Consider the following 14,075-nt stretch of genomic DNA (forward strand, 5'->3'; position numbering starts at 1 on the left):
TTATTAACATTTGTTGTGCTCAGTATACGCCAGACAGGGTCAAGACCCACTGTACCAGTCCATTGGCTTTATCTGTGACTTTTTGGATGGGGTCGGATTCTAGAAGTATTGTAGAAGTGTCTGTTTGGTCCTCTGTACATACTTCTAAAAATAACTGAAGCTTGATTCCTTCTCTAGATTCAGATCAGGCTTTGAACTTTTCTTCTTCCAAGTCCCAGATTTAGTATGCTAGGGTAATCTACCTATATAGCTAAGTCTTCTGCAGCAGCAGTCAATATAATGGATATAGTATGGATATAGTACAGTTGTGTAAGTAAACTTACCATCACTGTAGATGCTTGAGTCATCACTGCTGTAATGGCTGCTCTCTCCCTCCACCCCATTGTGTTTTTAAACCAGGGTGTGGACATTTATTTTGTGTCATTCCTAGCATTGTCCTTTCAACTTCCCCCTCTCTGTTGGCAGAAAGCTGTAAAGAGCTTGGCACCCAAACTTTCTTTTAGTTAGCTCAACTTGAGCTGCCTGACAGTTTAGGTGCGTGGAAGGTGCCCTGAATTTTTGGAAGCTGGCCACCTGTTATATCCTTTGCAGGATATAACCCATATAGCTAAGGCTGCTTCAGCAGTGCTCATTCGAACATCTACTGTTATGGTAAGTTTACTTACACAGCTATACTTTCGAAAGAGTGCAAATAAAAGTTGCTGATGTAACAGTTGTATTATTAATATGTGTTTTGTACCATTTGTGACATTTTGTTTTCGTTTGTTTTTGTTGTTGCAGGTGATTGGAAGTGATGATGTTGCAGTACCAACTCACCTTTACAAAGTCATTCTTGCAAGAAAAACTAAAAATTCCACAGAACCCCTGGCGGTGGCAGCATTTGTCATTCCCAACCAGCCATTAGGCTTTGATCATTTGCTACCTGACTTCCAGGTAAATTTAATGGATCTGGAGAAGATGTCAGGACTTTCTTTCTTTCCGAAAATAGACCAAGGAAAAAGTTGCCACAACCTATGTGAGGTGGACACTTGCAAGCTAATGAATTACAAAGAATTCACTGTTTACATTACTGCACGTAAAGTACAAAGTGCAAGGACATTGCACAGATTGGAAAAGGTCATGACTGAATTAAAAGAAGCTGACATTCAGCCAGATGAATATCTGACAAAATTGTATGAGAAGAAAAGAGCAGAACTTGAATCAAAAGAACAGAGTGAAAATAAAGAAAGGCGATCAGGTTAGCACAAGGCATCACTTACTGAAGGGCGTAGTGCCTTGACCAGGGATATATATATATATATATATATATATATATATATATATATATATATATATATATATATATATATATTTTGTTTTTTTTTTTTTTCCCAGGTGGTGATAATGCTGTTTGAACTTTAGAGTAGCATCATAATTGGTGGGCGAGATGCAGAAATAAACTTTCTCTATATTACTTTCTACTCATAACTGCATAAATTACATATTAGCTTACAGACACACTCCATGTCACATAAATATAGCCTCCTACGTATTCTTGTTTAACAAATATTTTATGACATATTATGCATCTTTTCTCAGTATTTTCAGAAATTGCTACATAATGTTGCAAGTGAAAGAAGAATTTTTGAAACAATAGGTAAAGTGTAAATGTAGGTGGTGAATCTGCCAAATACTGTAGTCAAAGCTATATAAGCTGCAAAGTATTAGCTTACAAATGCACTGTATATGTCATAAAAAACTCTCTGCTATTTGACATGTACTTCCCTGTATTTTATTTATTATCACTTATTACTGTTTTATATCACAGTTGCTCGGTATCCAAATTTTATTCTTAGTAAAAGATAGAAACATGTTTGTAATACTATTCCTACTGAGAAAAAGTAGCAAACATTTGCTAGAGAATCTCAAATCACCATTTATGGCACCCAAAAGAGTGTCTTTATAAAATATATAACAAAATTACAACATTAATTACTCTGATTAATAGCAAACACATTTATCTGCAGTCTTTCCATACTAACCTAATATATTTTCTGAGGCTAGGAATCACACATATTGAAAAATCGCCAACTTAAAATATTCATAAGAATAGAGGCGCACATTATCAAAATTAGTATGTTATAAATCGTATACTTGCTTCTCCTATAACACTTGAGTAAATGGATAAACATACTTAAGCCCTCCTTAGGTGACATACCAAAGGATCTGATATGGGGAGTAGAGTAGTTAGGAGCCACTTTAGACAAGGTGATTGTCTTTAAAGTATGTGGCAAAAGTGATCTGGAGATGGTTCTTCACACAGCAGCATAGGTAAGGGCTAGGGGGCAGTGCCCTGGGGAAAGATTTAGATGTCAGGCTAAGTCCTCCCGACCTTATTCCTGCTAGATGATGAAAGCAGAACTAAGCTATACAGATCTAGCATTATGGTAAAAATGTTAACTTTTGTTTAATTTTCGTATCTGATGCCATATCATGCATGCTTAGGAACAGCCTAAACACATTTCTAAAATCTGAAATAGCATATTTACAACATTGATAACTGCAGTAAAGAACTAAAGACATTTTGGTATGTTCTTTCCAGTAACTGCATGGATTTTTAAGGCTGCAAATCATACATGTTGAAAGTTATCAGCTTAAAATATTTCGAGGTTAGAGGCCCATCATTTCAAAAACAGTATATGCTGAATCATGTACTACCACCCAAAGAACATATGTAAGTATTTTTTAGGTAGCAGAACAGATTCATTTCCTATATGTCTAACTCCATTACATCACACTCAGGACAGCCAAAACATGGAGAGAGTCCATTTACATAGCTGTGTTTGCTTTTTCAGAACATCTCATACCAATGAACAGAAATAAAGACTAACCCCTTTTTCAGATATAATCAGTATGAGTGACATTTTTTTGTAAAACCATTACAAGTGGCATCCTAGGTTTTTACAAAATCCAAATGGTTCACCGATTCCTCACCTTCTGACACTCCACTTAGACTCATTTTTTTCTTCTAGCTTTATCTTACAAAAGAAACAAGCTGTTAATCAATAAATACCAGCAGCCAATAGGTTTTGATTGTATTAACCCTTTCTTCATGAGCTTTTGATTAATTGACAAAAAAAAAAAAAATCACAATCATCAAAGTCAAATCTTCCAGTCATCTGACGTATGTGACTAAAAGTCCTGAAAAATGTTTTACTTCTTATAAAATCTATTCTGATGTAGTTCCATGTTCTTTTGTATTATGTCTTAACAGCATCTTTTGACAGTTGCAGATCAGGCTGCTGTTTTTAATTCCATCTTCCTCTTCATTTCTTATTCTTACATCATCTCTTTTCTACTTCTCATAACTTTTCTAGCACCATGACATGCACAACAATTTAGCATGATTTTACTCTTAAATTCACATCATATATACAACTTTAATAAAATGTCACCTTATTTAATCACAAAAATGTAATAACTGGAGGAGAAATTCAACCATGTGAGATACCATAAGATCTTTCCTCTGTGTTAGTTTCTTGAGTAGTTATGGGAAATTAAGTGGTAGTGAGTTTTGAAGTTATTCCTGTACTAGTCTCTGTTTGTATTAGGATTCATTCCTTAGATGTTCATCGTGCATACAGCTGCAGTAATCAAATATGGGTTCTCTGCTGTCAGGCGGTCCCTCGGTCGGCCGAATTCCAAAGTCTTGGTCCGGCGTCGGTTGTTGTCGCATTCTTTCCTGACGTCAGTGCGACAGGGGTATATAAGACACAGCCGATGCCATATTCTTCAGTCTTTTTTGCCACGAAGCAGAAGCAGTTCGCAAGTGCCGGTCGGCCAGCTCCTGAATTTACGAAAAATTGGAAACCGAAGTCTTCTTTAAAGCAAGTACCCCGTTGGGGAAACTTTTCTTGCCTCAGACCGATGTCAGACTAAGTTAACAATTGTATTTCTTGTGGGAAGCAAATACTGCATAAGGATTTCCATTCCCTCTGCATACTTTGTTTAGGCCCAGACCACGACGTCGCGGGCTGTCGCTTTTGTGCTTCTTTCAATAAACGCACTATTAAGCGTCGGGCGGAGTTCGCCCAACATTTTTTTGGTAAAGCATTTGATTTTAAAATGTTGTCGGAGACTCCGACTACCGTTTTGTCCAAAAAAACGCAAGGACAAGGACCGACACGCGAGGTCCGCGGTCTCCACCGACACCACGCCAAAACCAACTGCACGTGGTCCAGTTCTCAGCGAGACGCCTTTGCAGTCCCTGACTACCGACGACACTCCTTTGGCGGTGTCTTCTGTACCTGAGACCGCAGGTGCCTCGGCCCTTACTCAGACTACAACCACCGAAGCCACTGTGAGTGTTGAGTCTCCTAATGTGGACAGGTCCACTTCCACCCAGGGTGTCTTTAGGCCCTCATCTTCCTTTTCCATTAAGGCCTTTACTAAGTCCAAATCAGCCATGCATCCCAAGAGGCCTGTTGCTCAGGGCCCATCCCCAGGCCCCATGCCTAAAAAGCAGATGCTTAAAATGGCAGAGGATTTGATTACCCTTATCAGGGGTTCCCAACCCCCGCCAGGCAAGAGACCCAGAGTGGAGGAAGATTCTCCCTCTTCTGAACAGGGCTGCATTTTCTCAGAACATTCTGATGTAGAGGAGCACTCGTACTCCCTTTATGAAGATTTGGATGCAGAACAGTCCATTCCTTCTGTATCTCCCCCAGAGGATTTCTCTTTTGGGGAAACCTTTCACACCTTGAGGTAGCACTTCCATTGGGAAGGCCAAGACTTTTCTGATTCCAAGAAAAGGCTTAGGGAATTTCTTTTGTTACCTCAACACAGACCGCTGGCTATACCTCCTGTCTTGGACATACTTGATGATGTTTACTCGGAGGCTTGTCTTAGTCCGGATTCCCTGCCTCCTGCTCAGTCAAACCTGATAGGTACTACAGAGTTCCTGACTCTCACCAATTTCTTTTCAAAAGCCATAATGCTGACCCTGAAACCATTTCTCAAGGCCCCAAGGGAATGAAGACCTCTACTGCCAAGAATCCACTTCCTTCCGAAAGAGAATCTAGATCCTTAGAAAGGTGGGGGAAAAAGGATTAACCTCGGCCACCCCAGCCATGAGGGCCTTAAATTGTCAGTTCCATATGCTTAAATACCAGCAGATGTTCTTCATCTCACATTGCTGCAGTCCTAACACTTGGGTAGTCCGCTGTCCCTCGGTCGGCCCGAATATCAGAGTATATCAAGGCGCATTTGACTGACATCAGAACATCAGGGTACAAATGCGCATGACCGACGTCATATCCTCAGTCTTTTTTGCCGCATGGTCCGATGCAGAAGCAGTGTTGCAAGTGCCGTGGCGTTCTGAAATATTTCACCGGAGTTTCAGACCGAAGTCAGAGTTGGTTAAATACAATATTTTGTTTTTCTTGCCTCAGTGGTTTACCGGATGTCAGAAAAAGTAAATAACTGTATTTCTTGTGGGAAACAGATAGGATTACCATAATTTGTGTATACCTTGTTTGGGACCTGAGCACGACGTTGTTGGGTGTCGCTTTGTGCTAGGTTCAATAACTATAAAGCGAAGGTTGGATTGTGCCAGGTTGGTCTTTGGGAAGATATGCCGCCGGATGCTCCGGCGCTTCCTCAAAGAAGCGCAAGGATAAGGCAGTTAAACCTAGATTAGAGAGTCGTAGAACCGAACGCCCGGTTCTTAGGAGGCGCCAGTGGAACCGGTGGTTCCGGAGGCCTCTGGAGTCCCAGGGAGAAACTTTGTTTTACAGGATGTGGCCTCCCAGGAGGCAGGTCAGGCTGTAGGGGCTTCTCAGATAACTGTACTCCCTCCCTTCCTAAGGTGTCTAGGCCCTCTTTCTGCTTCCAAGGCTTCTCCTAGAGGCAGGTCTAGTCTGGCTTCTGTGGGTGTCCCTCCTACTTCTTCAGGTTCTGTGCCCAAGAAGCACATGCTTAAAATGGCAGAAGATTTAATTACTTTAATTAGAGGCTCTATGCCCCTCCTGATAAGAGGCCTAGGATGGAACCTGTGTTGGGGATTATGAGCAGGCTGATGTGTCTGAGTCTTGAAGACTTGCAGGAGTATTCTCATTATTCTGATTCTGATGTGGATGATTCTACTCCTTCTGCTTCTCCTCCTGAGGATTTTTCTTTTTCAGAGACCCTTCACTCCATGAGAGAGCATTTTAAATGGGAAGGTCAGGATTTCTCTGATTCCAGGAAAAGGCTTAGGGAATTTTTGTTTTACCCGAGCATAGGCCTTTAGCTATACCTCCTGTTCTGAATGTGGTGGAAGATGTGTTTGCAGAGGCTTCTCTTAATCCTGATTCTTTGCCTCCTGCTCCTGTTAAACCGGATAGGTATTACAGGGTGCCTGAAGCTCATAAGTATCTTTTAAGAGTCCTAGGGCAGACCCAGAAACTGTTAGCAGGGGCCTAAGGGTGTTAAGGCTTCTGTTGTCAAGAATCCGGTTCGGCAGATAAAAGGCCAGGGCCTTGGATAGATGGGGAAAGAAAGTTTATACTTCTTCCACTCTAGCCATGAGAGCTTTGAATTGCCAGTTTCACATGTTGAAATATCAAAATTATCTCCTTTCACAGTTGAAATCTAAGGTTGATGCTCTGGCGGAAGGTATTGATTGTAAAGAGTTACAAGATTTAGTGCATGTTTCTGAACAGGTGGGTAAGCATTCTTTGCAATGTGGTTTTGATGCTGTACAGGCCTCGTCTAGGGTGGCTGCCACTGGGTCAGTTCTTAGGCATGCCTGGCTGAGGGATCAAAATTTATCTGACCATGTTAAAACTAGGATTTTGGATGCCCTTTGCAATCTGATGTCTTGTTTGGTTCTCCTGTTGAAGCAGTTTTAAAGAAAATGGAAGACAAGGCTAAGTCTATGCAGACTGTTAAAGATTTTTTGCAGGTTCAGCCTCCAAAGTTTAGTAGAAATTGGCCTACTAAAGGGTGGACGTATCCTTCTTATAATTCCCAGTCTAGGGGTAGATCTTGGCAGGGGCAGAGGTCAGGGCTCTTTCAGGCCTAGAACAGGGGGTTCTCCTGCACAGTCTTCGGGTGAGGGCAGGGGTCAGTCCTTTCGTAAACAGACCCAATGACCTACCTTTTCAGCTGCCAGAACCTTCTCGCCTGGCAGCGCCTTTGGGAGGAAGATTGGCACTTTTCAAAGAAAATTGGAGTTTGATCACCCAAGACAGATGGGTACTGGATATCATACATCACGGTTACAGGTTTTATTTCCATACCTTGCCTCCTTTCAAAGGCATGCCAGACATTCCTCCTCAACAAAGAATAGAGGCTCACAAGCAAATTTCTCTGTTACTCCAAATAGGGGCCATACAGCCAGTTCCTATGCCAGAAAGGGGCCTAGGATTTTATTCTCTGTTCCTAGTACCAAAGAAGGGGAACACGTGGAGGCCAATTTTGGATTTATCTATCCTCAACACTTATCTGGACATTCCCAAGTTCAAAATGTTGACGTTGCAGCAGCTTTTACCTCTGCTGGGCAAAGATCATTGGATGGTAACTTTGGATCTCAAGGAGGCTTACCTTCATGTTCCTATCAGACTAAGTTGCAGGAAGTATCTGCGTTTTCAAGCTGGGACTTCTCACTATCAGTTCTCTGCATTGCCCTTTGGCTTATCTACTGCACCCAGAGTGTTCACGAAAGTTCTGGCTCCAGTGATAGCTTTCTTCAGGCTAAAAGGAATACAGATCTATCCTTATTTGGACGACTGCCTGATTCTGGCTCAAGGAAGGAAGAGCTTCTTCAACATTTGGAATATGTGATAGCAGTGCTAAGATGCCTGGGGTATTCTGTGAACGAAATAAAGTCCAGTCTAGTACCCTCTCAGAACATGTGCTTTCTGGGTGTGAGACTGAATACAGCATCCCAGATGGCCTTTTAACCCCGGACAAACAAAAGAGTCTATCCCTTTACTTCCATCAACTATCTCATCAGTCCGGGCTGACTGCAAGGACAGTCCTTCAAGCCTTAGGGTTCATGGCATCTTGTATTCTGGTGCTTCCCAATGCCAAACTGCATATGAGGAAGCTACAATGGTATCTCAAAAATGTATGGACACAGCACTGCCAGGATCTGGACACTGTCATTCAAATAATACCTTGCATTCAAAAGGAATTTTTGTGGTGGGCTCAGGAATGTCACCTAAACAAGGGACTCTCTGTGACCCGGCCAGAGGCGAGTCAGATTTTAACGACAGATGCCTCAGACAAAGCTTGGGGAGCTCATCTAAATGGAAAGTGGATACAAGACTACAACATCTACATATCAACATGAAGGAGATGTTAGCAGTCCAGTTTGCATTAATAGCTTTCAAGGATTTACTTCTTCCAGGGCAGGTGTTGATTCTAACAGACAACACAACTGTCATGTGGTACATCAACAAGCAAGGGAACACATTCTTATCCTCTATGCAGGCAAGCAATGATTTTGTGGGAGACTGCTCTCAGTTTACAACTAAGTCTTCAGGCAAAGTTTCTGCGGGAGCACAGAACTCCTTAGCAGATGTGTTAAGCAGACAAATCATGGATCCCAGTGGAAACTGGATCTTCATGTATTTCAGAAATTGACAGTGTCCTGGGAACTCCAGACATTGATCTGTTCGGTTCTCCACTAAACCACCAGCTGCCAAAGTTTTGCACCAAAAGGTTTCATCCCACAGCTTGGAAAGTGGATGCTCTTTCTTTCAGTTGGAAAAATCTTCATGTGTATGCCTTTCCACCTCTGCCTCTCCTCCCAAAGGTACTTCTGAAGGTCAGACAGGACAAGCCAAGGATGATTTTGATAGCTCCAGATTGGCCTCAACAGCACTGGTACCCATTACTGAGAAGCCTCCATGGCCTTTGCCTTTGATTCCACATCTGTTGTCCCAGGAGGACAGTCATTTGCTCAATGTCAAACTTCACTCTCTTCACCTAACAGCATGGCATATTCTGTTTTAAACCATAGAGGGTCTCAACTTCCACAACAAGTTTTGAATGTGATTTTGGAAGCTAGAAGGCCTAGTACAAGGAAAAGATAAATGGAAGAGATTTTTATTTTGGAGTGCAGCTAAGGATTTGGATGTTTCTGAGCCTGATTTAAGTGTGGCTCTTCAATATCTTACTGAGTTATTGGACAAAGGTTTGTCCTTCTCTTCTATTAAGATTCATGCTGCAGCAATTTCAGCTCACTATGATTGTGACCCACCATTGTTTTCTCATCCTTTGTTCAAGCAATTTCTTAGAGGGCAAAGAATATAAGACCCCCACGAAGGGCTCCTACTCCTGCTTGGGATCTCAATTTTGTGTTGGAGAAACTCACTCTACAACCTTTTGAGCCTGCAGCTACTGCTGAGTTGAAATATTTGTCATGGAAGACTGCTTTTTGTTGGCCATTACCTCTGCAAGAAGGGTTTCTGAATTGCAGGCCCTTATGGCAGTTGAGCCTTTCTTAATTTTCCATAAGGATAGGGTATCTTTACGTACTAATCCTTCCTTTATGCCTAAAGTGGTTTCTAGTGTGGCTTTAAACCAAACTATTCATTTGCCTACTTTTTATGCAAATCCCCAAACTAAAGGGGAAAAGATTTTGCACACTTTAGATGTACACAGGCAGTTGCGATATTATTTGGACAGAACTAAAGGGTTCAGACAATCTCAGCAGTTATTAGTTTCTTTTGCTTTGTGCTCTCAGGGCAAGCCAAACAAACTATTTCTAAGTGGATTGGATTTTGCATTGCTTTCTGTTATTCCCATCATGGCAAAGAGATTCCAGCTGGGATTAGGCCTCATTCCACTAGGGCTACTGCCACTTCAACAGCTTTTTGAGGGGTGGCTACTAAGGATATTTTGGAGGCAGCCACTTGGAGTTCAGTGCATACCTTCTCTAGGCATTACCACCTTCCACTGTACTCTAAATCCAGGGCTGGTTTTGCCACTGCTGTGTTGCAGGGCATTTTGGCAGCTCCTGCTTCATTATAGTTTAGCCATCCTCCCTTACCTCTGCTTTGGGATTCTACCCAAGTGTTAGGACTGCAGCAATGTGAGATGAAGAACATAGTACAGTTTTGTACCTACCATTAATGTAGATGTTCGAAGATCCACATTGCTGCAGTCCTCCCTCCTTCCCTCTGTAGTTTGAGGTGGTTGTGTGGGTTGGGTTATCCATCTGAGGTATATTGTGTATATTGTATATATTGTACATATTTTTGGTGTTAGGCTGGTTGGTTGTTTAGTTGTTGTCTATGGGTTTTGACCTTTCTTTTTAGGGTCTTCTGACATCTGGGGCAAGAAAAGACTGAGGATATGACGTCGGTCATGCGCATTTGTACCCTGACGTTCTGATGTCAGTCAAATCTCTGATATTCGGGCCGACCAAGGGACAGCGGACTACCCAAGTGTTAGGACTGCAGCAATGTGGATCTTCGAACATCTACATTTATGGTAGGTACAAAACTGTACTTTTCTGTTATCTCAATTAAAAAATAAAATGTCTCAACCTGAACAACCAGATTTGAAGGAATTACAGGATATGATGCATAGTGCAGAACAAGTGGGTAAACACACCTTACAATGTGGCTATGATGCCTTAGAGGCCTCAAGTAGAGCTGCTGTTTCAGGATCAGTCATTCGTAGGCATGCTTGGCTTAAGGAACAAAGCTTGCCTGATCATGTTAAAGCTAAACTACTAGATGCTCCTTTACAAAAGGATGTACTATTTGGTACTAATGCTGAGGAGATACTATGTAAAATGGAAGAAAAAGCTAAATCTATGCAAACTGTCAAGGCTTTTCTACAGGTACAACCACCTCGTTTTAGCAGGAATTGGCCTTCTAAAAACTGGTCCTTTCCAGCCACAGACAAGCCCCAAAGAGGCAGATACAGGCGCACAAGGGGCAGAGGACAATCTCAAGGATCATATAGAGGCAGACAGTGGCAAACTTCAGCACCAAGAGGTGGCGAGGACAGTGCACAACAATACAGAAAACAAACCCAATGACTTTCTCCTTTTCATGCCAAGCAAGTCTCAGCTGGCAGCTCCCTTGGGAGGAAAGCTGGCATTATTTACAAGAAATTGGCATACTATCACAACAGACAAATGGATCCTGGACATTATAAACAGAGGCTACAGATTTCATTTTCACACTCTTCCAAAAATGAGAGGCATGCCAAACCTGCCACACAATCAAAGGGCAGAGGCACAAATACAAATTTCAAAACTCATGGACATGAAAGCTATTCAAGAGGTACCTACTCACGAACAAGGTCAAGGTTTTTATTCCAGACTATTCCTGGTACCAAGGAAAGGAACCGACTGGAGACCCATTTTGGACTTATCCATCCTAAATACATTTCTGCTCGTACCAAAATTCAAGATGCTCACATTACAGCAGCTTCTTCCCATGCTGGGCAAGGGGTTTTGGCTGGTAACATTGGACCTCAAGGAGGCATACCTGCATGTCCCAATCAGACAAAGCTGCAGAAGATACCTCAGATTTCTTGCAGGTTCAATCCACTATCAATTCTCTGCATTGCCCTTCGGCTTATCTACTGCGCCCAGAGTATTCACGAAATGCCTGGCATCAGTAATCGCCTACTGCAGACTTCAAGGGATACAAATTTACCATTATTTGGATGACTGCCTGATCCAAGCAGACAGCAAACACAAACTTCTGGAACATCTGGCTTATGCAATACGGTTACTGAATTCTCTGGGATACACAATCAGCAAAGAGAAATCCAGGCTATCACCATCTCAGAAAATAACTTTCCTAGGTGCCAACTTGGACACAAACACCCAGATGGCCTACCTTACGCCAGAAAAACAGGGGCAACTAACTCAGTACTTCAAAATACTAGCAAATTGTACCAGGCTTACTGCAAGGAAAATCCTGCAGGCTCTGGGCTTCATGGCATCTTGCATTCTTTTAATCCCATGTGCAAAGTTGCATATGAGAAAACTTCAGTGGTACCTAAAAAACCTATGGTCTCAGCACAGCCACAATTTGGAAACAATAATACCAATAATTCCATGTTTGCAAAAGGAATTTCTATGGTGGGCCCAAGCATGTCAAACAAACACAGGTCTCCCATTCTGCAAGCCTCAAGCAAATCAAGTAATCACAACAGACGCCTCAGATTATGCCTGGGGGGCGCACATGACAGACAGGTGCATTCAGGGCAAATGGTCCCAAAAGGAAAAGCACCTTCACATCAACCAAAAAGAAATGCTAGCAGTGATAAATGTAATTACAGCATTCAAGGACCTCCTTCATCCAGGACAACTATTAATAAGAACAGACAACACCACAGTAATGTGGTACATAAACAAACAAGGAGGAACACATTCATACCCACTGTGCAGACTACCCATGACACTTTGGAACTTGGCTCTGGAATGGCAAATGGAACTTCAAGCACAGTACTTGCCAGGTTTGGAAAACATGCTGGCAGACAGTCTAAGCAGAAATATGAGAGATCCGCATGAATGGAAGTTGCATCCTCAGGTGTTTACACAGATGATCCAAGCATGGGTAAGGCCAGACATAGATCTCTTCGCCTCTCACAGGAATCATCAATTGGAAACGTTTTGTTCAAGGACCTTCCATCCAAAGGCCTGGAGTGTGGACGCCCTTTCATTCAGTTGGACAGCATGGACAGTGTACGCTTTCCCACCTCTGTCTCCTCTGCCCAAGGTGCTCTTGAAAGCAAGAGAAGACAGACCGAAGATGATACTGATTGCTCCAGACTGGCCAAGACAGCACTGGTACCCACTCCTGAGGAGCCTAACACATACTCCTCCCTGGTCCCTACCTCTAATATCTCTTCTGCTGACTCAGCACAACTACAAAACTCTTCACAGTCAACTGAAAACACTCAATCTCGCTGCATGGAAAATTCCTTAACACCTCAACAGACCTTACTCTCCAAAGAGGTACAGGATGTCATTTTGGAGGCCAGAAGGCCATCTACTAGAAAGGCTTACTCAGCAAAATGGAAACGGTTTTGATCTTGGAATGAGAAAAAAGGCCAGGACCCTACAAAACTAAATTTGCTTCAGGTATTACAGTATCTAGCTGAGCTGCTGAACAGTGGACTCTCATTTTCCTCCATAAAAATCCATACCTCAGCCATTTCTGCAGTATTCAACACGGATCCACCCTTATTCTCTCACCCACTCTTAAGACAATTCCTCAGAGGGGCTAAGAATATAAGACCACCAAGGAAACAACCAGTCCCAGCCTGGGATCTTAATTATATTCTAGAAAAATTAACATTGCCTCCCTTTGAACCAGCTGCCTCAACAGATTTGCAATATTTGTCCTGGAAAACAGCCTTCCTTCTGGCCATTACCTCAGCTCGTAGGGTTTCAGAACTGCAAGCCCTTTTGGCTGTGCAGCCCTTTCTAATCTTCCATCAGGACAGGGTTTCCCTTCAAACCAACCCATCATTTATGCCTAAAGTGGTATCCAGGGTAGCTTTAAATCAAGCCATACACTTGCCTACCTTTTACCCCAATCCTCAAAACAAAGAGGAAAGGCTGCTGCACTCTTTAGACATCCACAGACAGCTACGTTATTACTTGGACAGAACAAAGCCTTTTAGGAAATCACAACAACTTTTTGTGTCCTATGCTGTAGGAGCTCAAGGGAAGCCAGTGACCAGACAGACAATTTCAAAATGGATAGGCCACTGCATACGGTTTTGTTACTCCTATCATGGGAAATCTGTCCCTACAGGCATCAAATCCCACTCCACCAGGGCCACAGCTACCTCTACAGCCTTCCTCAGAGGAGTTCCTACCAAAGATATTTTGGAGGCAGCCACTTGGAGTTCTGTGCATACCTTCACAAAACACTACCACCTGCCTTTATATTCCAAAACTAGAGCAGGCTTTGCCACTGCTGTATTGCAGGGCATTCTGGCTCATCCCAGTTCCACCTAGTGCCTACCACCCTGTGCGTAGCTTTGGGATTCTACCCATATGTGATTATTGCAGCTGTATGCACGATGAACATAGTACAGTTTTGTACGTACCATAAATGTAGATGTTCGAG

At 42.5% G+C, this 14,075-nt stretch overlaps 1 protein-coding gene across 1 annotated transcript in view; it reads left to right on the forward strand.

Moving 5' to 3' along the window:
* The window catches only part of EXOG (exo/endonuclease G), a 387,207-nt gene extending 385,929 nt beyond the window's left edge, over nt 1-1,278 (forward strand). The window contains exon 6 of the mRNA XM_044066230.1: nt 781-1,278. Within this exon, the coding sequence (XP_043922165.1) occupies nt 781-1,242 (462 nt within the window). The 3' untranslated portion in view covers nt 1,243-1,278. The remainder of the gene's footprint in view (nt 1-780) is intronic.
* The last annotated feature ends 12,797 nt before the right edge of the window (nt 1,279-14,075 follow it).

The sequence above is a fragment of the Protopterus annectens genome, chromosome 3.part1 (genome assembly GCF_019279795.1).
Source record: "Protopterus annectens isolate FY-2018-M chromosome 3.part1, PAN1.0, whole genome shotgun sequence".
NCBI lineage: Eukaryota > Metazoa > Chordata > Ceratodontiformes > Protopteridae > Protopterus > Protopterus annectens.